The 26,122-nt window shown below is 39.7% G+C and overlaps 1 protein-coding gene and 3 long non-coding RNA genes across 7 annotated transcripts; 1 reads left to right on the forward strand and 3 right to left on the reverse strand.

Moving 5' to 3' along the window:
- Positions 1–1,294: 1,294 nt before the first annotated feature.
- On the reverse strand, positions 1,295–13,973 carry prkab1b (protein kinase, AMP-activated, beta 1 non-catalytic subunit, b). Of its 4 annotated transcripts, none has more exons than XM_077223281.1 (8): positions 13,836–13,973; positions 12,596–12,740; positions 12,329–12,480; positions 10,197–10,290; positions 8,371–8,485; positions 8,155–8,288; positions 3,065–3,133; positions 1,295–1,823 (listed from the first exon to the last, which is right to left on the reverse strand). In XM_077223281.1, the coding sequence occupies exons 2-8, from the start codon at positions 12,734–12,736 to the stop codon at positions 1,746–1,748; spliced, it is 783 nt and encodes a 260-aa protein (XP_077079396.1). In that variant the 5' UTR covers positions 12,737–12,740; positions 13,836–13,973; the 3' UTR covers positions 1,295–1,745. The 4 variants fall into 4 exon arrangements, with proteins under 4 accessions (XP_077079396.1, XP_077079394.1, XP_077079395.1 ...); XM_077223279.1 differs by having other exon boundaries at positions 12,593–12,740; XM_077223280.1 differs by having other exon boundaries at positions 12,596–12,743.
- Positions 5,293–8,146, reverse strand: LOC143732325 (uncharacterized). The gene is made up of 2 exons (XR_013201094.1): positions 7,975–8,146; positions 5,293–5,456 (listed from the first exon to the last, which is right to left on the reverse strand). It is a non-coding gene; the product is annotated as an uncharacterized LOC143732325 (long non-coding RNA).
- On the forward strand, positions 13,061–17,756 carry LOC143732324 (uncharacterized). Its single transcript, XR_013201093.1, has 2 exons — positions 13,061–13,285; positions 14,477–17,756. It is a non-coding gene; the product is annotated as an uncharacterized LOC143732324 (long non-coding RNA).
- LOC143732326 (uncharacterized) lies at positions 15,040–17,685 on the reverse strand. Its single transcript, XR_013201095.1, has 2 exons — positions 17,551–17,685; positions 15,040–15,586 (listed from the first exon to the last, which is right to left on the reverse strand). It is a non-coding gene; the product is annotated as an uncharacterized LOC143732326 (long non-coding RNA).
- Positions 17,757–26,122: the final 8,366 nt, after the last annotated feature.

Consider the following 26,122-nt stretch of genomic DNA (forward strand, 5'->3'; position numbering starts at 1 on the left):
ATTTTCTCTGCCCATGTGTTCCACTTTTGATATACAAAGCAGGTTACACTGAAGAACAAGACCATAATGCAGCTCTTGTGTTAATTGCTGTTAAATTTAATTCAAATGAGTTTATTATACACTCTATAGACCTTATGCACCAGAGAAACGTGGGCGCCGTCATCTTTAAAATATTGTCTTTGAACTTCCGTTTTTGCGGTCGCTCTGTATATTTCTATGGCATCGCTGTCCAGGAGTGATTAGCTGGTGAAGTGGATTTACTTATTGTAGAGTTAACAAAAGTTATCATGAGCATTGTAATGTTTATCATAAGCATTGTAAAGCAGATGTCTTAACAAATGTCGACCGGGATTTTTTTTTACGAGCAGTTCATTCATACCTATGCAAGATCGCTATGAAAATACAGACCGGAAGTCAAAAGACAATGAGCGCAGCGCTGAAAAGGGGCGGTAATTTTAATGGTAAAAGACTGTAAAATGCTATGGTAAAAACCTGCTAATTGGTTAACACTCAGTATGTTTCCTTACCACATAAGGGGGAAACTGTAATAAATCTAACAGGAAATTTTTACAGTAACATATTAAAAAAAATTTAAACAAATTAATATTACAGTTTTTGAAAGTGAAAAAAAAAGCAAGCCATCTTATAATTTACAGTGAAGAAGTAAACTGACTTTCCTAGAGTTCCCTTTTCAAATTTGATGGTTTTTCAACAGTTATGTACATTAGGGTTTAATTTTACACCCTATATTTTAAATGAATGTTCATTGCATTATTTTACACTTGACTTGACTTGAAATGTTGCTACCATATTTCTTTTTTTTTTTAAATCTATTTTAATTGAAACAAAAATCCTTACTATCCTCAGTGCTTTCCTGCAAACCATCACACTTTACTTCCTACAAAAAAAAACACAGTTATTTCAGTTTAGCAGGACTCAACATTGTCGCCTGGTAACATCACATCACACAACCCTAATCATGGTTTAGCACTGGCCAAAACTGTTGCCATGAAACTTGTGTTGGGATTTTGACTTGTTCACAAAAAACATTTTTAATCTGCAGGAGAACCTTCAATTACCACTAAGCAAAATGTAACGGAAAGAAAATCTTGAATTTAGAAAAACATAATGAATCATACCCCTTATATAGACTCTTATGTAATTATCATATTAAAGCCCAATATGTCAAAAAAACAAAACAAAAACAAAGCTGAACCAACACCGATTTCAAAGTTAAGGTGTGATTGATCCATGTAATGAAATTATAAACAAATAATATCTTAGTGTGCAATAATTTTGTATTGTTTAATTGTAATTTTATTAGCACAATGGTCCATTCATCAACAGTTATTTTATGGTTCATTTTATTCGCAGATATTTCCTAGGCATGTGATGGGAATGTTCATATTAAATATCAAAAAACTTTTAGTGACATCCCTGGAATCAAGATCTCAAAGATGATCATCACAGATGTCCTTCGAATAATCTAGCAGTATTTTAGAGTCAAAAACTGAAAAGCAACACACAAAACAATTATACATACATGCAAGCCTGATAAGAAATATCACATTACATAATGTGTGCAAACAGAAACACTGTAGATGTTGGTTTATGGATCAGAAGATGACATACAGACAGACACAGTTTTGTGCTGTTAGGTATGATCCCTTTCTTTGATGGGTAAAATGATAGAGTATCAGGCAGAAAGCAGAGACAATAGTGTTGGTCCCACAGTTGGTTTGAGATCAGATTGGCTTGTACAGCAGTGTGGTCACATACTTCTTTTTGTAGCGATGTGTCGCACTAAGGACCATTACACCATCCTGTGTGAGGAAAGCAAACACAGTGATATGTCAAGTCACCTTTATTTATATAGCACTTTATACAATACAGATTGTTTCAAACACCTGGAAGCTTGTTTCGGCCACAGAATAAAACATTTTAAACGATAACTGCGATTTTTTATTTCACAATTAAGAGTTTACATCTCGCAATTCTGAGATATAAAGTCAGAATTGCAGTATATAAACTTACAATTGCGAGAAATAAACTCGCAATTGTGACTTTTCTGACTTTATAACACGCAATTCTGACTTTATATCTCACAATTGCATGACAAAGTCAAAATTGCATGTTATAAAGTCAGAATTGTGAGATATAAACTCAGTCCAGTTTCTTTTTCCTTAGAATTGGACTTTTTAACTCGCATTTGAAACTTTATATCACGTAATTCTGACTAAATAACTTGCAATTGCGACTTTATATCACGCAACTGAGATAAAAAGTCAGAATTGCGATCTGCGAAATTTACCTTTTTTATTTTTTATTCTGTGGCGGAAACAAGCTTCCATAGTTTTACGTTGATAAACAGGAAAATGCATAACGATGATGCATACACAATTCAATTCTCCTGTAAAGACACTTTAGTGACATCAAGTGAAAGATCCTGGTCATCTCTACAGTAGTTAAACTAGAAATGCTTAAAGGTATAGTTCACCTAAAAATGAAAATTCTGTCATCATTTACTCACCCTCATGTTGTTCCAGTTTCTTTCTTCTGTTGAACACAAAGAAGATATTTTAAACAATGCTGGGAATCAAACAGTTGATGGTAGCCATAGACTTACAAAGTATTTTTTTTTTCCTACTATGGAAGTCAATGGGTGCTGTCAACTGTTTGATTCCCAGCATTGTTTAAAATATCTTCTTTGTGTTCAACAGAAGAAAGAAACTCATTCAGGTTAGGAACAACTTGAGGGAGAGCAAATTATGACATAATTTTCAAATACTCATCAATTATTCACCCTCATGTTTATTTTCAGACATATATAGTAAACAAGTCACATCTATTAAAGGAATGATGCTTTTATGATGTTTTTTTCATTTTTGGAGCCAGTCGGCCTTTCATTGTATAGAAAACAGCAGGACTGTCATTCCACTGACGAAAAACATACATTATTTGAGCAAAATGAGGGTGATTAACTGACAAAATGTTCATTTTTGGGTGTGGAGATTATTAGATAATCTTAGCGTCTTCCTAAAGTGTGTGTAGTCTGTTACCGAACCTTGATGGAAAGGGCGTACAGGTGGTTGAGCATCACATGGTTTGGTTCAGGCAGCAGGGTTGGGTCACACTGTTCAAAGCAGACATAGGAACATGTAAGGGGAAAGTCACTGCTTTCTAAAACTGCCCACACTCAGCAATTTCCAACCAGAGGCTCTTTATCTTTTCTTATCTCTTTAAGCCCCAAAAGAAACTGCTTTAACTGCAACACTGTATTTACAAAGAATCCGCCTCCTCTCAAGTCATTTGCTGGCTTCCCATCCATATGTTTTTGTGTGCGTTAGAAAACCTGAATGAAAATACTTTAATATCCATGTATAAATAGCTTTTGTTTAAGTATATACTGCATATATATGCAGTATATACTTAAACAAAAGCTATTTATACATGGATATTAAAGTATATACTGCATATATATATATATATATATATATATATATATATATATATATATCAATGGCAAAAATGGTAATTTTTCAGTTTTAAGAAAATACTCTGCAATGGTGTTAACTTTGGTGGTGTTAACTGAATTTGGACATGGTTTGTCTTAAAGCAAATTAAAAACACCACATAGACATGTAAACAACATTAAAAGCTTGATTTTCCCCACAGGGGGACTTTAACATTAGTTAACATGAAATAAAAAAATGTGAAACATGAAAAATACTTCTAAAACTTTTATTAATCTTCGTCAATGTTAATTCCAGCATTTACTAATGCATTATTGAAATCTAAAGTTGTATCTTTTAACATTATTTATGGAGCTGAGCTCACATGAACTAACATTGAACAGCTTTATTTTTATTAACTAAAGCTAACAAAGATTTAAAAAATACTGTAACAATTATATTGTTTATTGTTAGTTAATATTAGTTAATGCATTATCTAACAATAACTAATGGAACCCTATTGGAAAGTGTTACCTAAAAAATATTTACCATTGCTGATTTTCTATTTCTTTTATATACTATTAAAGTATTTATAAATAACATTTATTTTGATATTTTCATTTTAATAGTTCAAGTTTTAGTAATTTTTATTACTTTTTTTTAGGGCTGTCAGTTAAACGCGTTATTAACGGCGTTAACGCAAACCCATTTTAACGGCGTTAATTTTTTTATCGCGCGATTAACGGTCTTTTTGGCCTAGCAAACTTTGTAGTTTTTTTTCACATGCTTTTGCAATAGGACGCGGCATGGACGTTTTGAAAGCGCAAGCGGATCTAGCTAGACCGGAAACAAAACAACAGGCACGCCGCACACACTTGTTTGGGCTTGCGAGCCGGATGCGCGAGCGCGAATCTCTCTGCTCGCGCGTGGAATATAATGTGCCGAGCACGAATCTCTCTGCTCGAGTCGCGCGCTCTCAGATACACGCTTCTCTTGTTAGAATTTTCTCTGGGCTCGCTCAGACAATATGTGCCTGCACTTAAAACGTGTTCAGTGCAATCGCGAATCTCTCCTCTTCCCCAGCTAACAATTTTAGGTTATAAGAACGTTTTCATAACGTTCCCATTAAGTTATAAAAACGTTATTTCTGAATGTTATAGGAACGTTCAAAACGTCCAGTTTTGAGTGGATGACGAGCGCGAGACACCGAAATGGATGCCAATAAGATTCTGAATGGAACGTTTACTTTTAAAAAGTTGCCAAATGGTTCCATTGACGAGACCAAAGTGATCTGTGTGTTTTGTCGTTGTGAACTGAGCTATCATCATCGCAGCACGTCCAGTCTGAAATACCACTTGATGATGGCCAAACACACACACACACACACACACACACACACACACACACACACACACACACACACACACACACACACACACACACACACACAGCTGATGCGAATTCTCCGCTTCCTCGTCAATATCAGGACCTCGTCAGTATTTCTTTCACCCTTTTATTGATGGACAGTGTTACATTGTGTGAGAGATTATTTGCTCCAAGTAAGAATGTTTTAGTGTGAAATTGAACACAATATATGCCAATGTTGTTTTCAATAAAAAACATTTGCACAAAGCAAGCCGATCCACTTTTCCATGTTGATAAGAGCATTAAAATGAGAAAAAATAATGGGACAAAAAGAAATCAAGAGACATTTAGAATAGATAAAAATGTGCGATTAATCGCGAGTTAACTATGACATTAATGCGATTAATCGCGATTAAATATTTTAATCGTTTGACAGCACTACTTTTTTTATATAAATATTTCTGTATAGCTTTAATTTTTGTTTTAGCAATTTTACTTTAGTTAGTTTTTCTTTCTTCGCTTTTTTTTAATCTAAAATTCATATTTGATTTTATTTCAGATATATTTCAATTACTGATTTTATTAATTACTGAAAATTATTTTTAAAAGTTTAAGTTTTAGTTGCAGTTAACAGTAACTCTTAGGGCTGGGTGATATGGCAAAAAAAAAAAAAAACGATCATGATAATTTTTTTATATTAGTCGATATCGATAATTATCACGAAAAATTTCAGAGCTTTATTTCTTTCAAGTTTAAAGGGAGATTTTTACTCCTATGTAAAAGTTGTAGAAACCAGAGCATTAATTGTGGTTTTAAACTACTCTTTATTGTCAGAACATTTCCTGACAAACACTTGCCAAACAGGTGAACATTTCACAAATCTCAGGTACAACATTCAAACATTTGTCATTTTTCCTTAAAATAAATATCTGAACAGAAAAATATATTTCTTAGTTTCTGCATGTGCTAATGGGGGATATTGTTTCAAGTCTTGAAACAGGTTTGTGTTGCCTGACTTTTATGGCACGTATCTTCAGCAGTTTGCAGTGCAGGCTGCAATATTAATATTACATGTTTTGTCTCAAAACACATATTTGACAGTGAGTTGACAGTAAATCTGCATCCTAACTCAAGCTAATACTATGTTAAATTTATGTTCATTAAAAAAAAACAGTAACATCTGTTTAAAAAAATATAAAAATATTCTGACTGTTTGAGTTTTATTAAAATTAACCATTGGTCATCCAGTATCATGCATTTAGATCATGATAACCACAGATAAAACCAGGCATAGCCTATAGCACCTCACTATCATGGCAAAATGTAACTTTATGGTTTCTGTGGTTTCTGTATTTGTATGAAAAACAGTAGCCTAAATACATTATTAAATACTGTAATTATATTCCATTAGTTCTTTAAAGGTGCCATGTGTAAGAATTGAGGTAAAAATATCCAAAAAATGAGCTACACACATCAAAAGAATGAGAAGAAATAAGGGCAATGATGTCATTAAAAAAATGACAAGTTATAGTGCTGCAGAGATATCAACCTGAATTAGCATGCTAAATTACTAGCCACGGCCCGACAGGTGTCATAATACCAGTTTCGGCCATGGGAGGCGGTATGCGGGCAACATAACCACCAGCCAAACTGCAATACACGAATAACTCGCACGGCTTGTGGGCGTACGTGAACCTGATGTGTTTGATAGTTAGCTCTACCCACAGATCCAATCCGGTTTTCACCTGTTATCTACCAGAGCCCGTCTCTACCAAGCTGATGATAAAATGTAACATTAGCTAATTATATTATGTTTATTAAATTGGTTTCCTGAGGTAAATCTGATATATTTGTTCTCCAGCTATGTTATTGACCTCTGCACGCTGATTAAAAAAAATGATTGGTCGATATTATGTATGAGGAATGCATTTTGGTAAGTTGTAGCATACTGTATCTTTCAACAGTGTTCGTGTGTTTTTACTATTAGCTAGTAGAGATGATCGGTTCACGTGCGCTAGGGATCTGTCGTGTAACATTTACTAGCGCCAAAACGGTATTTATTGTTTGAATTGCGTAATAAAATTGTCCGAATCTGAGAGCTGAGATTTTTTTATATCATGACTAACCTGCTCTGTCTAGTCTGTCGGTCTCCGTGTCCTCTTTGCTTTGCGATTTTTCTGTGCGTGACAAAATTGATGTGTGGAGTGACTGAGAGCGTGTGAAAAGTGTCAAATGTGTGTGTCTCACGGTGAATTTGTGAGAGTTGGCAGCTCTGAATGGCGCTAGTTTGGTCAACATCAGCGAATGCTGTCTGTCAAATGAATGTAATTCAAACAAACAATAAAAATGTAATATGAACAAAACGAATATGAACATATTCACTGGTAAGGGTGAAGGGGAGTAGCTTGAAGATGTCATTTAAAAATCACTTGACATCAACCAACGTTCCTCTGGAGTCAAAACGTCCTCTATAAGGCGTTGGCTTGGCTTCGGCTATGGCTCTAGGGTCGTTGTGAAGGTAGGGGCGGAGCATAGAGACAATGCCGTTTCTCGTTTGTTACTCTAGAGTAGACCAACTCCCTTTCTGGAGGTATACTGCCCCCATCTGGTATGGAATGTGGAGTATGAATAGATTTTTTGCCGGACATGACACAAGGCACCTTTAATACATTGTCTACATTAATAATATAATACAATTCAATATGAATATCCCACATTTCATGGTGCAGTTGATATTACTAGGCTAACATTACAGTAAATCCATGTAAATGGATTCAGTATCAATTCAGATTCTGACTGTATCGTTGCGCACAGTGTTTCTCCTGTTTGTCAGCGCCGTTTCTTCTGCCTTTAAACTGGTTTAAATCACTGAGACATTTGTGTTTTTCACTGAATTCAAGAGCTTCTCACTTGATCTCGTGACCGAGACGATCAGAATAAACGCTTCTCCTCCAGTGAGCTCGTGCTGCGCTGCCGTTTGGAGTTTGAGCCGAGCGGATAAATGGTCCGTGTGGCGCGCGGTTCAAATGAGTTTCGTTACGCTTTTACATTACGCATAAACATTATCGAACATTTATCGAACTCTTGATTCCATTTTATCGAGAAAAATTATATCGCGATAATTATCGTTATCGTTTTATCGCCCAGCCCTAGTAACTCTTATTGAGGCTTTGTTACAGCTGGGAAAAAATACGGGCCGGTTAACAGAAGAGAAATTCAGCGGGAGTGAACATAAAGCGGGATGAAAACAATTTACCCAGACAATCGGGTATAGCAGCTTCTGTCATTAGATTGGGCGATCACATCTGCGTTCAGGGCATTGCAGAGCAGTACTTACAGAGATTCCAGTTTCTTTGTTGAGGAGCACCTGTAGCAGGTGAGGAGGGAGTATGGGTGGAGAGCGCAGTCGGTCTTCTGATTTGGATGCGTAGGGATCCTGATGGTACGGGCCAGGTGGGGAGCTGGATAAGTCTGGCAGAAGATGTAAACATCAGAACCTGCAGCATATTTTATTCCTGTAACAGTGAAGGGCTTTATATTGATTAAGAGTTACCTGACATGTCGGCACATTTCTCGGAGTCTGTCTTCAGTGCGTCGAAAACCTCAAAGTCTGTTTTCATCACTTTAATGACATTATTAACCACACCTGACTTATTAGTCACAACAGCCTAGAAAAAAAAAAAGATCATAATTAAACTTAATGAAAGAACAGGTTTCAAAACATGTTAGCTACACTCACACTGTCGTTTCAAATCCAGTTATTTGCGTATCTGATCTAAAATTATTGACTGTCCACATTGTGCATCGCAACTGTTCAGATCCGATTTTTGTGTCTGTGCCGCTCTTGTTTTCCGGAATATCTGCATTGGTTTCTATAGCAATGACGTTGCGCTGGTAGGTATACGCCAAAAACAACAATAACAACCGCAACATGGAGGATCTTGCAATACAGATGTTGACTTATTTACAACATGACAATGTGTAACAACCTTGTTTCTGCAGTGACTTATAGCAGGTTTCCTATAACAACGTCTGACGATTACGTTTTACGTGGCGTGAGAAAGTCACAGAACAGGGGAAATCCAATCTGAGGTGCGTTTCCCTAAAGCATCGTTAGCCAGCTATGGTTGCAAGTTCTATTGAACTCTATTGGTAACGCCGAAACTTCCAACCATAGTTGGATTTGGGAAACGCACCCCAGAGCGGTCAGACTGAAACAGATTTCCAGAATAGGATAGGATTTCAAACAACATATGAATTTAGCTCGAAACGGATTTGTAAAAATAAAAAAATAAGTTTTTTTTTTTCGTTCATACTAAATCTGATCGGATTTCAATCGGATAAGCACAAAAATTGGACTTGGACTGACAGTCTGAACGATGTTGTTGTTGTAAATGAGGATTTTCAGATAACTGAAAACATTAAAGGATTAGTTCACTTTTAAAAAAAACTTTTGCTGATAATTTACTCACCCCCATGTCATCCAAGATGTCCATGTCTTTCTTTCTTCAGTCGAAAAGAAATTAAGGTTTTTGATGAAAACATTCTAGGATTCTTCTCCAATGGGCTTCATTGGGTACCAAACGGTCCAAGGTCCAAATGACAGTTTCAGTGCAGCTTCAAATGGCTTTAAACGACACCATACGATGCATAAGGGTCTTATCTGGCGAAACGATCGCTCATTTCAAAAATAAATAAAAAAGTATAAGTTTTATAAGCACAAATGCTCGCCTTGCTCTGTTCTGTGATGTACGTTCGTGACTCTCCTGTTCGAACTCGTTCATCAAAATGAACAAATCTTTTTTCGAGTAATTTGGTTCGTTGAATGAACGAAATGACTCGAAAAAAGATTCGTTACAATGTTTTCATCAAAAACCTTAATTTCTTTTCGACTGAAGAAAGAAAGACATGGACATCTTGGATGACATGGGGGTGAGTAAATTATCAGCAAACGTTTATTAAAAAGGGAACTACTCCTTTAAGAGGCTCATTCATGGCCACAAGAACATCTCGGCACAGGAACAGTTTCTTCCCACAGGCCATTTCCCTCCTGAACAGTTAACACTCCTCCCAAGGCATATGCCTTAAGTGCAATACTCCCACTGTTTAGTGCAATACCCTACAACTCAGGTGATACTTATATGTAGATTTATTTATTTATAATATTCAAAACACTATAAATATGTTCATAATCTGTAAATCTGAAAATGTCTATTCTGACTAAACCCAACTGTGATACTTTTATTCTCATATATTTTTATTTTATTCTAATAATTTTTAGTATCATGTTTCTTGTTGTATTTGTACATGTCCACTGGAAGCCTCAGTACCAAAACAAATTCCTTGTGCAATAAAGCTCTTTCTGATTCTGATTCTCACCTCTTTGGGGTCTAATATCCAGTGCCCATCCACATAGAACTTATACTGGTGTTCTCCTTCAGGCAGGTCAAGTATTGCCACAAAATTATTATGACTGTTAAAAGAGAAAGAGAACAAAACAATAAAGCAAAGGTTCTTTTCTTTTCCCTTTTATGATAATGGTAGTGAAATGAAGCCGCATACAGGGTTCGGCATGAGGTCACATGAGTGTTTACTGTTGTTGTTGTTGTTTGTAAAGTTGCTTGTAAGCACACATTGACCCCTAGTGTTAAACATGTAAAAGGTAAAGTGGAAACGCTAGTACATTTTTTTTCAGGACTCTTTGAAGAATAGAAATTGCAAAAGAAAAGAATTTCTTTGAATATAAATTTTTTGTAACATTATAAATGTCTGTCACTTTTAATCAATTTAATATGTTGTTTCCAGGACATGACATTAACTTTTTTGCTCAACAGCCACTGTGGCTAGTGGTTTTCTAAAGTTACTAGCCACTCAGCATTTTCAAAAACTGCCATATGGATATTTGTTGTAATATCTCATAATTTGGCATCAGGTATGTTAGGCTGCCGTCGCTTTAAGACCTGACACACAGATCCATTATACTGTTACACATGCGTTTTCTTTCTCAACTGATTACGTTCACTTAAAACATAACTGACTGTGTTTACATGAATACTTGCCAAGCCTGGCATTTTGACATTATTTTGCATGTATTTGACTGTTTAAGCGCAATAAGCAGCGAAAAAGAACTCAATTTAGTACTGAGAGGCTGCTTTATGTGCGCACTTGTGAGGTGTGAGGCTAAAATCTGCGGGAATGAGTAAAATGATGCGCAATACGCGCAATCCCACGGCGAAATTCAAGCCCTGTTACAGCAACAATACTCATCCAGAGCAAATGAAACGAGTGAGTGAGGGGAGGCGGGTTTGTGTCTCAACTCGTTGTCAGAGAGATGAGAGAGCGAGAAAGCACAGCTGGTATCGTGTGTCTATTCTGTGGAAAATGAGAATCGGATGCATTTCAGATATTTCAGTATCGATATGTAGCGAAAAATCTTTATTTCTGACAACACTGCATTGCACTTAGTTTATTATTTCAGAAGCCTTTTTAAAAGACTACAACTGAAAAATTTATATTATATATAAAATTCGACCTTTGCGTTACACGCATTTGGCAGGTGTTAACATCAAGCCCTGGTTGTTGCTAAATAAAATAATTAATTTCCCGAAAATAAAATTCTTACTGAACCCAAACTTTTCAACGGTAGTGTGCATTAATACTTATATAACTTTTGCTTTATTTCAGCTAGTCATTTTTACAGTTGTTTTGGGGTTTTAGTAGGGGTGTGAATCGTACTGGTCTCATGATTTAATTCGATTAAGATTATCCTCTAAACGATTCGATATCTCGATGCATTGCATTTGCAATACCACCGCACATGGCTCCATTTTTGTCACGGAATACAAGCAGTCAGATAAAGGAACGCGCGCGCACACACACACACACACACACACACACACACACACACACACACACACACACACACACACACACACACACACACACACACACACACACACGCTGTAAATGTTAAAATAGTGGGTGAATTTTTTTAATACTTGCTTTTGTCTTTCACCTCCATCTGCCATTTTACGCTAGTGACACAAGCATGAATGCGATGAATGATGTCAGAGATATGTCAGTAGGCTATAACGACAATAATCAATTATGGTCTATTACTGCATCGATGCAGAATCATCTACATGACGTCCACATCGCGTAGCATCGTAAAAACGATTAATTTCAACACCCCTAGGTTTTAGGCATTGCATTGTCATGGCATATAACGTGAGAAAAAATAACATTTTACATACTTTTGAAACAGTGAGTATTTTAAAGTTTACGGACTGGCCAGCATTTACTTCCACACTGTAAATGACTCACTGTAAATCTGATTTTTGCTTCTTTCTTTTCTTCTAAAGAAAAGGAAGGACATACATTTTGTGCAAATCACCACTGTTCCACAAGCGCTGTCAGTTGAGCTTAACTTGTATTGAACATGCAACATTCCTTTAAATTCCTTTTAATAATTGCATTCTACCATGTCATGTTAATGATCTGTTAGCACTCACCTCTTGGTCAAGGGAATTTTGCTGGCCCAGTTGTTGAAGGAGCCAGACAAGTAGATCTCTTTCCCTGGACCGCTCCAGCGGAACACAGTGGGCCTTTCCTCTGGTGGGGCTTTAATATCTGATTCCTGATCTTGTCGCCAAGCTAGAAACTCCTAGAAAGACAGAGAGAAAGACTGATGAGGTGTCTACAGCAAATAGAGGTAGAGCAGTAATAAATGAGATAAGGAACATGTTTTTACAATTGATGTTTCACTGTAAACACACCACCTTGGCATCATCTGCTTGGAAGAGGTCTCCGTCCTCCGCGCTGTCCATCAAGATTTTGGGTCGAGCTCCATCTTTACTACCACGGCTCTCTCGCCTGTTCGTCTTCTCCGCTCCGCTTCTCTCACTGCTGGTGTTGCCCATGCTGCTGCTTATTTTCATGCATGTTAAAGTCAGTCACCATGATATCAAAATTGACAATACTTTTATGGAATATTGCAGTATTTATTATAAATTATTTTATTTATCTGTGCACATCAAGTTTGATTTTCAATTCAATAATTTCGATTAGTACCTGATGTTAAGTCGACAACTTTTAAATTCATGTGCCCTCATAATCTTTAATAAAAATAACTCCCTTTTAGCCACATCTTATCTCTGATGACATGTTTACTGGCCGGAGGGTGGGACAACCTATCACTCACATGACATTACAGCAGTAGCAACGATCCAATCAATTCCCAATGGACAAAATCAATTTTTAAAGTGTCCCCCCTCAAACATTTCTTCTTGACTTGTTCGAGGAGAACAAGTATATTTGGCATATTTCACAGTGTTTCTCAAAAAAAAAAAAAAAAAAAAAACCACACATTTCTGTGATGTATGTGTGCTATCAGGGACTACATTTATAAATAGACGCGAGCGAACAAAAGTCACGTTTGTCTCTGGTATGCTTGCGTTTAGCACCTGATGGTAAGTCGACGACTGAAAGGTAAAGTTACTGTCATTTCTGAACAATTGACATGCCATATACGACAAATGTCCAATACATAAGCATTTTGCTTAAAATTGACGTCTAACGTTAGCTAAAAGTAAGTTACAAGGCGCCAAAGGACAGCGTCACACGAGTCGAACAGCAACAGACGCTGCAGCCAAAAAATACCTTTGTATTTACATTAAATAATTCAACATTGGTTTAAAATCCATTAAAACAAGTCTGCACTAAGAGTCGTTTTATAAATCCCACACTATTCACAAACAATGCATTACACGCGATTAAAGAACATTTGATCGCTGTTTGTTTTGGCAATCATCTAATATGTTATTTTTGTTTAGTACTATCAGTCTGGAGTTACATAGCCGACAAAGGACGTAAAAGACCGAGATGTTGTTTCTTTCTTTGGGCGTCTTTTTTTTTACTTTGTTGTTCCTGTTCTTGCACGCATCTCGCCAACCGCAGTCTATCACCGTTTGATCTCGTACTGTGGTAACTGGCACTGCCCTTATCATGTAACTAACTTACCTCTGAAAACTTTATTTGCCCGTAGCCCTTGTCTGTTTCTTTTCATAACGCCATTTTCACATTGCCTCACAAAAAGGTTAACTGTTAAGCACACCTCTTCCGCCTGCTGTTCGAGCTCTGTATAGTTAACCAGTGGGAGACGACTGGAAGTGTAACAGTTTTTTTAAACTCCTGTTAAGCGTTTTTCTGTGTTGTGTATTTTAAACTTTGATATAATTTATACATATTTGTCCGATTAGTGTAGTGTAAAAAATCTACAACTTGTCCATAAACTACGTAAAAAGAGAGGTTTTGATTACTTAATCAGGATTGTTACTCTAAAAGAAAGCGTTTTAGGCCTAAATGTTCTGTAGGCAATGACTTTTGAATTATGTAGTCTACTATTATTATGGAAATCAAATATACTTCAAATGATTATTTGATAACCCATCAGCTTCGTTTGAATTGATAACATTTTAGTAAAAGTGGTTTAATTAAAAGCACTAGACATATTGTAGTTCAGAGCAGCACATAAAATATTACATATTTTTATATTTAAATTATTTTGCATTAATTAAACAGTATTTGTTATATAATTAATTAAAAAATTGTAGTATTTTTATTTATTTATATTTTTATTTATTTTATTTTTTATTTTTTAGGGACTGTGCCAGATTGGGTGTGTCCTATGATGGAGTGAGCCAGCTGTGTTTAAGAGTCCACACATGTTCATCAGAATCTTGCCACATTCTCATGGCTGTCAGTTTCGCTGTGTCATCACATGACTGGCAATGAGGTACTGAGATAAGTGGAACTGTATCCGCAAAGTGCACTTCAATAAAAACAGACTTGGGTGGCAACAGTGGTGAGATGGACCACCACTACATATTGGAAAAACATCAACTAAGATTGATGGTAGTGGTGTAGTATAATCACCCATAATATATTGAAGTACTCTGAAAACTTGTCAATGAAACACTTAGAGTAGGCTAAATACTACCACTAGTATTCTATCACATGTGTAGCTAGTAGTTCTTTGCTTTGATTGCCAAGACTGGAGACAAATTCTGCTATATTTAACCGTAGCTGGCTATAATATTACATATCAAAATACAGGAAACTCCAAACACTGCAGATTACATTGGGTGTGAAGGAGGAGAGGGAGTGGCTAGTGCCCGCTATAATCCATTATAAAACTGAGACAGACACTTGTGCATTTAGTATATTGAGATATTTCATACATTGCACATTTTATTCATATTTCCTTAAAAAATGATCATACTTTCTGTAATTTTACATTCACCTGTACAACATAACTGGTTGTTTTTTTACGGTAAAAGCATTGGTTATCTATTTGGGTGCAAGCATCCTTTTAGAACAAACACAATGTACACCTCTAAACTACACATTTACAACAATTGAAGTGTCATCATACTCAGCTAATACAGACTTGCAATTGTACTGCCTGCAGGAATAAACATCACTCTGATATATCTTTGAGGTGGTATGAATACGTAGTGACTTTTAGTGTAGGATTTTCTGTAGTTTGGATTCTTGGCCATGCTTTGAGCAAATCAGACCCACTTATACATTCCATTTAAAAATATGAATTACTTATAAACCCAGGATGGTTCAAGCACATGGTGCCACCACAGTGAAACACCGTTCTGGTTTTGGCTCACAGTGTCCTCTGGCGTTCACTGGAACCGATCGCCACCAATTTACAGTATAGCCTTCCTGCCATACCGGTCTCTCCACCATCAGATTGCATTCTGTTTAGTTGATATAAAAAAGACCAATAAAAGAAGGAAATATTTTCTTACTAAATGAGAAACAATAAATCATGCTACTTAAATAAAAGGACATGCAAATGAGAATATCATTTACAATGATAATTTAAAGGAATAGTTCACCCCAAAACAAAAAGAGTTTAATTAGTAATCCTCATGTTGTTTCAGGCACTTATTATTTTATATCATGGAACAGAAAATCTGGTGATTAAATTGTAACGGGAGCTTTCAAGCCTAATAAACAATTCAAAAGCTCCATAAAAGTAGTCAGCACGACTCTATAAGTCTTCTGAAGCCACAAAACAGCTTTGTGTGATGAACATGCTTTTTGGATATTACATTTCATGTAGTGTGTAATCTCGCTGTTTGTGAATGCAAAAGGTCTGCAAAGTTTCAAAGATCTTGTTTCCCAAAAGAAAGAACCGATTCTGAACTGCCTGAAATGAGTCATCAGTAATTGAAGTCGTAAGTAATTCCAGTCTGCACACACCTATGTAGGTTTGTAACAAATTAGCAAAATGTCAGCCTATGGTCTTCATTAGCTGCTCGTGAAAAACGTCTACTTTGACCCGCCCTCAAACACTGTAGTTGTAGCTGAGCCCTGGAAGAGTTTGGTTAGTGTTGTTGACACGTTGAGAAGACACTGTTTTCTTCGCTACGAAAGCAATTCTATTTTGCGTGCAGTTCCAAAGGATGACAACTCCGGCTGGAATTGATACAGTAAAATCGACAACATTGTCACTGTTTCTATCACTGTGCCGAGGAAGCCTCCGGAGCTGAGATTCAGACATGGTAAAGGAAATTTTGTTTCCGACGCACACTGTAAGTGGTGGATAACAATAACAACAGACACTAGGCCATCTGACCAGTCAGAGCAGAATAAACCAATCACAATTGCCTAGGCCATCTGACCAATCAGAGCAGAGTAGAGTAAAATAGCATAATTGTGGCACTTTAAGTTCACTGATAATCTTCCCCTCTAGTGGACTTCTAATCACTGTAATCGGACCATCAAGTCAGTAAGTGAGTTTGAGAACCAGATCAGTCGATATGTGAACAAACAGAATATGCAAAATATGATAGGGTTTATCGCAATCGGTATTTATTAAGCTTACACTTGTGTGATACCTCTATTCTTTCTTCCCAGGGTACTGTCAGCTCGACAAGTATCACCTGCTTGGTACTCTTCGACCAGAGCACAATGTCAGGTCTAAGGCTAGTGTGGATTATTTCCTCTGGGAATTTGAGCTGCTTCTTAAGGTCTGCCCGCATCTCCCAGCCATTTGGTTTCTTGCCTGCTCCACCCCGGCAGCCAGCTTAGTCAAAATTTGGTGCCCATCTGCCAAACTTGTTCTGCACGAGGAAAGGATATGCTCAAGGTTAGCTGGCCTTCCACAGAGTGTGCATTTGGGGTTTTCTGAACACTCCCATGTATGTAGGTTTGATGGAGTTGGTAGGACCTTGCAAACATGGAACACAACAGAAACTTAATCCAGTGCTCTTCCATGCTCCAGATGTCCTCCCAAGTCAGAACCCTCTCCCACACACTCTCCCACCTCATCCAGCTGCCTTGCTTATCCATGAACAGATGAACAGAATCAACTGATTCATATAAAAGATTCAACTTAAAATCATTTTTCATTAATTTAGTTAAATTTTAGTCTGTTTCCCATATAAAACTATCATATGACTTAAGAAGACTTGAAATATTGCACACGTCACATGAACCACTTTTATAATACTATATGGTGTTTTCTGTCATTTTTGTTGTTGTTGCCAGTCCTCATTCACATTCATTATATTTAAAGGACTAACCAGAATATTTTTCAAAAGGTCCTATGGGTTTGGAAAGACATGAGTAAATAATGACTGAATTTTTGAGTGAACCATTCCTTTAACAAGACACATTTATAATTATACTCGAAACATTTTGTGCAAATGAGTACCGTGGTGAAGTGTACAATACAGAAGACCGTTATGATCAGAAGGCCAATAACTAGAGAAGCGATTCCCATGTGAAGAGCCTTCCTTCCCAGCCGCTGAGCTCCTTCATAGTCTTCTGCATCGTAACTGCTTTGAGACTGAATGAGAAAGAAATCCTAATTGTGAAATTAACCAATTTGAAAAAATAAATACTTTCAGGATGGAAAAACTCAGAGATTCATTTGATCGAGGTGATACAGAAATTATGTCGTGTGAAATTTCGGCTCTTAATAAGATCAGACTGCAAAATGACTCGGACATACAGATGTCAAAATCACATTTACTGAGATGGCAAAGAATTTGACGTCACTAAGATGATTCACAGATTAAAAATCAGACACAGCAGGCTGTCTAAACTCTTTTATTAGACATAAACATCACTAAACTTTAGATTTATGCCAAAAACATGAAATATATATCATTATATTTAATGCAGGTTTAAGTACTGTTTTTTTTAATACTACTGGTGGGTTTTAAGTAATTTTGAAAATTACTATCTCTGCTCTTGTAAAGATAAACATTTTTGTATTAACCACGTTTGGCACTCATACAGTGTGCATAGAGCCACCAGTGTGTCAGAGGGCAGTTAGATGGGTTGCGTGATTTACGATGCTCATTTAGTTTGTCACAGGCGGTGTGGTGGCGGCTGCAGCTGCTGTCAGTGAGCCCTGAAGTTTTAATGTGCAGCAGAGGTAGAGTCAACCTGAAACTTGTGGTGTTCTCCACGGCAAACCCCTGCACTTTACCCCATTCAGACCCCGCTGCCTCAATTCTGGTAGTGGCATTTGAAAAGCACAGATTGATTGCTGGATACAGGGCAAAAGTATGACAGGAATGGGCTGCTGGTAAAAATGATTCATTTTTATCACATGTATGCCACGAATAAACATAATTTAACATAAATTAACATATCTTACATTTATACCAATTCTGTCATGATCCGCACCCAATGATTTATTTTACCCTATTATGTATTATACTTTATTATAATATTAAACCTGTTAACAAAGCAATAAGCCCTAAGAAGTCAGGATTGACAGTGAATTAGGCACGACGTGGAGCGTTTAGCTGTTCTAAATTCACTGTAAACAACAGCTTTATGGGGCTTAATGCTTTTATTAAACGGTTAGTCCTTAAAATTATTATTTTTAATAAGTGGTGTATGTTTTTAGAGCAATTTACAATGGCTTTGAAAGCGGAGTTACACACCAGTTAGAATCAAGGACTATCCGTTTTATAATCATAAATTATTAATTAAAATGGTAAGGTTGTCATTAGACTAATCAAAAACTAACCATGATTAATCAGATTTTTTTCCCAGTTAAATTTCTGTTTTTCACCCTCAGTAAAAATTTATATTGATATAAAAACTCATATACATACAAATTTATAAAATAATATAGCCTATTAAATAACATTGAACTAATTTATTTTTATCGATATATATATAGTCAAATGATGTATTTTTTAATAGATAAAATATTATTGTGTGTGTGTATATATAACATTGAAATATTTTTTTATTAACATAATAAAATGTATTTGTGAATAAATAAGTACAACTAAAATTTAATGAAATAAAATATTATTTTGTGTGTGTGTGTGTGTATATATATATATATATATATATATATACCTGATATATACCCACACAGTGAATATTATATAGAACAGACGGGGTTACACACACACACACACACACACACACACACACACACACACACACACACACACACACCACACACACACACACACACACACACACACACACACACACACACACACACACACACACACACACACACACACACACACAAACACACAAACACACACACAAACACACACACAAACACAAACAAACACAGAGAGTCTGGCCACACAGATTAGTGGCAAGACAGTATAACTGTTACTGCATCTCTCATTCTGAGGTCAAGGTGTGACAAGTCAGGTAGAAAACCACTGAAAAAACTTTCCTGTTTATCTACAGTATAAGCAGTGGTGGAGAAAAAAAGCCTGTGAAAGTTCATCATCATATCCACCTTTCACATGCCTTGTTCAAGTGAGCACATCTGCATGCCGTGTGAATGTTCCAGTAGGGGAAAGGGTGTGTGAGAGACGTGTGAGAGTGTATGCAGTCTTGCATGTGTGGGAGTGCTAAAAAATTAACTGCACAGATACTTGAGGCCTATCTATTTATAACACTTATATGTCTATCTGGACCATAAGAACATTAGGTTTAGTCAGATTTCAAAGCCACATGTTTTAAGAAAAACACTCTCTACAGCGTATGACTCAAACTCTGTAGAAACACTGTACGTTTTGATATATAACCTAAATTAAGATTTTAATTTAATAAAGCACCATATGAATGTGCAACTCTCAAGTTACAAACATAATAACAAAAATAATACTGTTTTCTACTCACCATCAGAGAAAAAACCAACGCCACAATGTTAATAGGCCATGCCGGACAAAAACAAGTGAATATAGTCAAAAAAATGTAATTTTTCAGCAGTGGTGTCCCTTGAGCCTCAGCACTCCTTCCCAAACTGTGGTCGGAACTTCCATCGATAGAGCAGTTTGTCTTTCCATCCGACCGATGAAGACCAGGACTCATGACGCAGGAGTTATGAAGGTACAGGAGATGGTAAGAACATTTACGAAAGCCGTGCTGAGAAGATCCGGAAACTGAATGGAAGACTGGAGGAGAAACAAGAAGGCAAGAAAAGACACTCATGGGGCATGTCAGATGATTGGGTAAGTGTGAAAGGCGATGGATGAGAAGTTGAGTGAGTCAGAGATGGCTTATGACCTAATTACCACCCGGCCTGAACACTATCCCACTTCAGAGATGGAGAGAGAGAGAGAATGTGTGCAGGACGTTGAAGCAATGTAAGATGTAAGAGGAGAGGCAAGAGGAGGAAAATAAGTCTGTCTACTTGCCCATATTACCATTATCTGTCAAAGGGAGAAGGGAGTGTTAAAGTTACAACTGATACAGCCATATGGATAATGGCCCTAAAATCACATTACTAGGCTGTCAAGAAATGCACACTGGCAATTTTCCCACGTTTTTTTGCGTAGTACTGTAAGCGAGGAGAGCGAAAACAGCGCTGCATAGAGGCCATAAACTGCATCGCACGTTACAGATGCACAATAGTGATAAAATATAAATAAATGGACAAATCTTGTCCTTTTTACGGCACATTATAGTTACATGCAACTAACCATAAACCAAACATATCCCTTTAATTCTATTCTTTACCCTGTAGTAAGTAGCCTACATGTTATATTACTGAGTACTGAAAAAGGACACATTAAAATAGTGTAACCAAATCTTCTTAAAGTATGCCTATTCTTATAAATGTACTGTTGTTTCCTTGTGGTTTAAAAATATAATGTGATGCAATCAAGTAAAAAGTAACATCATCTTTACACCTTGCACACATCTTAATAATTATTTTAAAAAAAGAGATAATATATATATACACTAAGTTAAGTTATATATATATATATATATATATATATATATATATATATTAGCGGTGTAACAATATATCGTGTCAATATATTGCAATACAAAAATGCAACAAAATGTAGTTCCCTCGAGCTCGAGCTGCGTTTGAGACGCGGTGGTAACGTTCTGCGTGATTACGTCGTGAAGCACGTGTAAAATCAGTCCAATGGAAGCCCGCTACGACATAGGTGACGTCATAGACCAGGAAACTATAAAGCAACCCTGAAATCAGACCCCGATAGCTTCTGTACCTTCAGCAAGCGCTCTCTGTATATCTGTCCTTGTCTATTTATTGTTGTCTGTCAAGCCCCTTATATATATATATATATATATATATATATATATATATATATATATATCATTATGGCGAGCAAGCAAAGTTATACGTTGTGTTGTTCCCTGCCCTCGTTATATCACGGGTGGGATCACACATCATATGTGTATTGCTTGTTTGGGAGTGGAGCATGCCCAGTCAGTCCTCGAGGGGGCTGACTGTGAGCATTGCATGAGTTTGTCTATGAAAACTCTCCGCTCTCGCCGAGCGTTCTTTGAGGAGGACGGTTCGGTTCACGCTCCCCGAGGTGCGGGTCCCGCTGCTGCCGAGGCACAGCGTCGGCTTTCATCTTGGGGTTCGCAGATGGATCTAGTAGCGGGGTTTGAGACGGGCCCCGCCCTTTCTCAGCCCTTACCTGCTGGATCCGGTGTCTTTGCCCAGGAAGGAGCCCGCTCTGCGGCTTCTCCTTCCCAGGCTGAGGCACCAATATTACGGCTATCCAGTTCTGAGGATCTGGATCCTCAGATCCTCAGGATGTCGTTGATATGGGGGATATTGAGTGTTCACCAGCTAATACCCCTGCTGATGGGGAGCTTTGGAGGTTTTATCTCGTGCTGTTAATAAATTAAATATTGAGTGGCCAGCTGATGATGTTGATGTTGAATCTAGAAAGAGTCTTTTAGATGAAGGGTATCTACCATCTAGATCACGACCTCCTCGTCGGGAACTCCAGTTTTTTCCCGATCTTCACACAGAGGTGTAATTCGCTGTGGCGAGGGGGGCGTGGTTCAGCGAAGTCTGTAGCGCGAGAGCAACGACGGAGCCGAGCGGTGAGTAAGTAGGTCAAGTGCAAAATGACGAACACCTGTCTCTGATTGCAGTAATTGGCGTGGGGAGATCGCATAAAAGCTGGCTGCTGCAAGAGAGCGGGAGAGAGAAGGACTGGGGACTCGTGCACGAGACGTGAGCTGGACGCTGAAGAGTGATGTTTGATGTTGGAAAGAGTGATATTGGATATAGTGGAAAGAGTGATATTTTGAACGTGAACCTGATTTATGTTAGAGCGCGCACAGCGCATTTCTTCTTAACTAAATAAAAGTGTACGAGTCCCAGTCACGCCGACCCCTGTCTTCTTCCATCACACCAACACTGAACCTTTACTACACTGGTGCCGAAACCCGGGATGGAAGAAGAGGCCGCCGCCACACAGCCCCCGTCCCCACTTGCGGACATCATCCACGCGCTCGCGGGACTCCACCAGCAACAACATCGGGCCCTGCTGGCCATGGAGGAGCACCAGGAGCGTCGGTTCGAGACACTCCTCCGGGCCCAGCAGGAGGACCGTGAGCAGTTCCGGAGCTGGATGGACCAGGAGGTTCGGGCCACACCATCATCGCCAGCTCCAGCCTCGGCCCAGCCCATGCACCTCCACAAAATGGGTCCAGGAGACGATCCCGAAGCCTTCCTCGAGCTGTTCGAGAGGTCGGCCGAGGCCTGGGGCTGGCCGTCCACGGACTGGCCGATGCGGCTGATCCCGCTGCTGGCCGGAGAAGCCCAGATCGCCGCACAACAGCTGCCAGTCCAGAACCTCCTGGTCTATGAAGACCTCAAGCGCGCCATTCTGCAGCGGGTTGGCCGGACCCCGGAGCAGAGCAGACAGCGGTTCCGGTCACTGGAGCTCGGGGAATCCGGCCGACCCTTCGCCTTTGCGCAGCAGCTCCGGGACGCGTGCCGCAAGTGGTTGATGGCCGACGGACGCGACGTCGAGGGAATTATAGACCACGTGGTACTGGAGCAATTCGTCGCGCGGCTCCCCCGGAAGACCGCGCAGTGGGTCCAGTGCCACCGCCCGACGTCGCTGAACCAGGCCATCCAGTTGGCGGAGGACCAGATGGTGGCGTGCCCAGGGGTCGGCGAACCCCTTCCAGCAGCTTCTCTCTCTCTCTCTCTCTCTTCTCGCCCTGTCCCTCTACCCAGGTCCCGTGGAGGATTCCTGCCCAGGCCAGCGCCCCGCTGGAGGACCGGACCTACGGCTGAGCCTGTTCCCGCGCCCAGAACGCCGTCCAGGGGAACAGCCTCTGCCACTGCGCCTCCTGCACCCCCGCTCTCCCCACGCCAATCGCTTGACCCACTTCCCGCCATTGGGGCGGCGGGAAGGACTGGGCCGGCCTGTTGGCGTTGCGGGGACCCTGGACATTTTATCGATCGGTGCCCCGTAATGGAGGTGGGGACACTGGTCAGGGTCCCTGACACACCGCAGGCTGCCCCCGATCAAGCTGGGTTGTACCAAATACCTGTGAGTATTAAGGGGGGTACCTATCAGGCTTTGGTGGATTCAGGCTGTAACCAAACCTCCATCCATCAAAATCTGATACAACCAGAGGCATTGGATAAGAGCCGCACGGTTAGGGTTCGGTGTGTGCACGGGGAGGTGATGGATTACCCTTTAATGCCAGTCATTATCCAATTTCGGGGCCAAAAGCATAGTGTGGAGGTGGCCGTTAGCCAACACCTCCGGCACCCGTTAATTTTGGGGACCAATTGGCCGGGGTTTAAAACACTATTGGGTTATTTGTGTGCGGGTGCTTCTGGGACAAAAAGGAAGCAGGAGAGGGGAGCGGTCGCTCAGGTTGGAGAGGCTGTGCCGGGGCCCTCGGTATCTGTCCCAGAGGTTCGGAACGCGGTTGAAAGAAGGATTCTTTCAGAGCGTGATGACTTTCCTCTGGAACAGTCCCGAGATGAGACGCTTAAAAATGCGTTTGACCAGGTCCGTACGATCGACGGGCAGCCCCTCCACCCCGACCGACCGCCCTCATATCCTTATTTTGCTATCATAAAAGATAAGTTGTATCGGGTGACCCAAGACACCCAGTCAAAGCAAGATACAACTCAGTTATTAGTTCCAAAGAGCCGTCGGGAAATGCTTTTCCAGGCGGCTCACTGTAATCCGATGGCTGGTCATTTAGGGCAGGCAGCTACACTAAATCGTTTAATGACCCGATTTTTCTGGCCGGGCATTCACGAGAACGTGCGCAAGTGGTGCGCGTCTTGTCGTGAATGTCAGTTGGTGAATCCACCGGCCAACCCAAAAGCACCTTTGTGCCCTCTTCCCTTAATGGAGGTCCCCTTCGAAAGAATTGGAATGGACCTCATCGGGCCATTAGAACGATCTGCACGGGGGCATCGCTTTGCATTAGTCCTGGTGGATTATGCAACGCGATACCCAGAAGCAGTGCCGCTTCGCAATATTTCCGCTAAAAGCGTGGCGAGCGCACTGTTTCAATTAATCTCCCGGGTAGGAATCCCGAAAGAGATTCTCACCGATCAAGGCACGGCGTTTATGTCACGCACTATTCGCGAACTGTACGAATTATTGGGCATTAAATCGATTCGCACCAGCGTCTATCACCCACAAACAGACGGCTTGGTGGAACGTTTTAACCGCACGTTAAAATCCATGATTCGTAAGTTCGTACGGGAAGACGCCAAAAATTGGGATAAGTGGCTAGAACCCCTCTTGTTCGCTGTACGCGAGGTCCCCCAAGCCTCCACGGGGTTTTCCCCCTTCGAGCTTCTCTATGGGCGTCAGCCCCGCGGGGTGCTGGACGTGCTTAGAGAAGCTTGGGAGGACGGACCTTCGAATAGCAAAAACGAAATTCAGTATGTCTTGGACCTGAGAACAAAACTCCACACTTTGGGGCGGCTCTCTATGGAGAATTTGTTACAGGCTCAGGACAAGCAAAGTCGGCTGTACAACAGGGGGACTAGACTACGCAAATTTGCACCGGGAGATAAAGTCCTTGTATTGCTTCCCACATCCAGCTCTAAATTACTCGCGAAGTGGCAAGGGCCGTTTGTGGTCACACGGCGAGTCGGGGACCTCGACTATGAGGTTGTCCGATCAGATAGGGACGGGGCACATCAAATTTACCACCTTAACCTCCTTAAAAAATGGAATGAGGCGGAGTCAGTGATGCTGGCGACGGTGGTAAGTGGGGAGGAGGATCTCGGTCCAGAAGCGAGCTCAAAATCCCAATCTCTCGCTCTGGCATTTGGCGGAGACCACCTCTCACCGTCCCAGATCACTGACATACGTAATTTACAAGCAGAGTTTGCTGATGTGTTTTCGCCCCTACCTGGTCGGACAAATCTCATTCAGCACCACGTTGAGACCGAACCGGGCGTAATAGTACGCAGCCGGCCGTATCGTTTACCTGAACATAAAAAGAAAGTAGTTCAGGATGAATTAGAAGCTATGCTGGACATGGGGGTAATAGAAGAATCCAACAGTGACTGGGCAAGCCCGATAGTTTTAGTGCCTAAAACCGACGGCTCCGTCCGGTTCTGTGTGGATTATCGCAAGGTGAATGCTGTGTCGAAATTCGATGCGTATCCAATGCCGCGGGTTGACGAATTGCTTGATCGGCTCGGTACCGCTCGTTTTTATTCGACACTGGATTTGACAAAAGGGTATTGGCAGATCCCCTTATCTCCAATATCTAAAAAAAAAACTGCTTTCACGACGCCGTTTGGATTACACCAATTTGTTACTCTTCCTTTCGGCTTGTTCGGGGCTCCCGCGACCTTCCAGCGCCTGATGGACAGAATTCTCCGGCCGCATACTGCATATGCTGCTGCTTACTTGGATGACATTATCATCTATAGTAACGACTGGCAGCGGCATATGCAGCATTTGCGAGCTGTCCTCAGGACGCTGCGAGGGGCGGGGCTCACCGCCAACCCA

Source organism: Siphateles boraxobius, unplaced genomic scaffold (assembly GCF_051911475.1).
Source record: "Siphateles boraxobius isolate OS27281-9 unplaced genomic scaffold, OSU_SipBor_1 9, whole genome shotgun sequence".
NCBI lineage: Eukaryota > Metazoa > Chordata > Actinopteri > Cypriniformes > Leuciscidae > Siphateles > Siphateles boraxobius.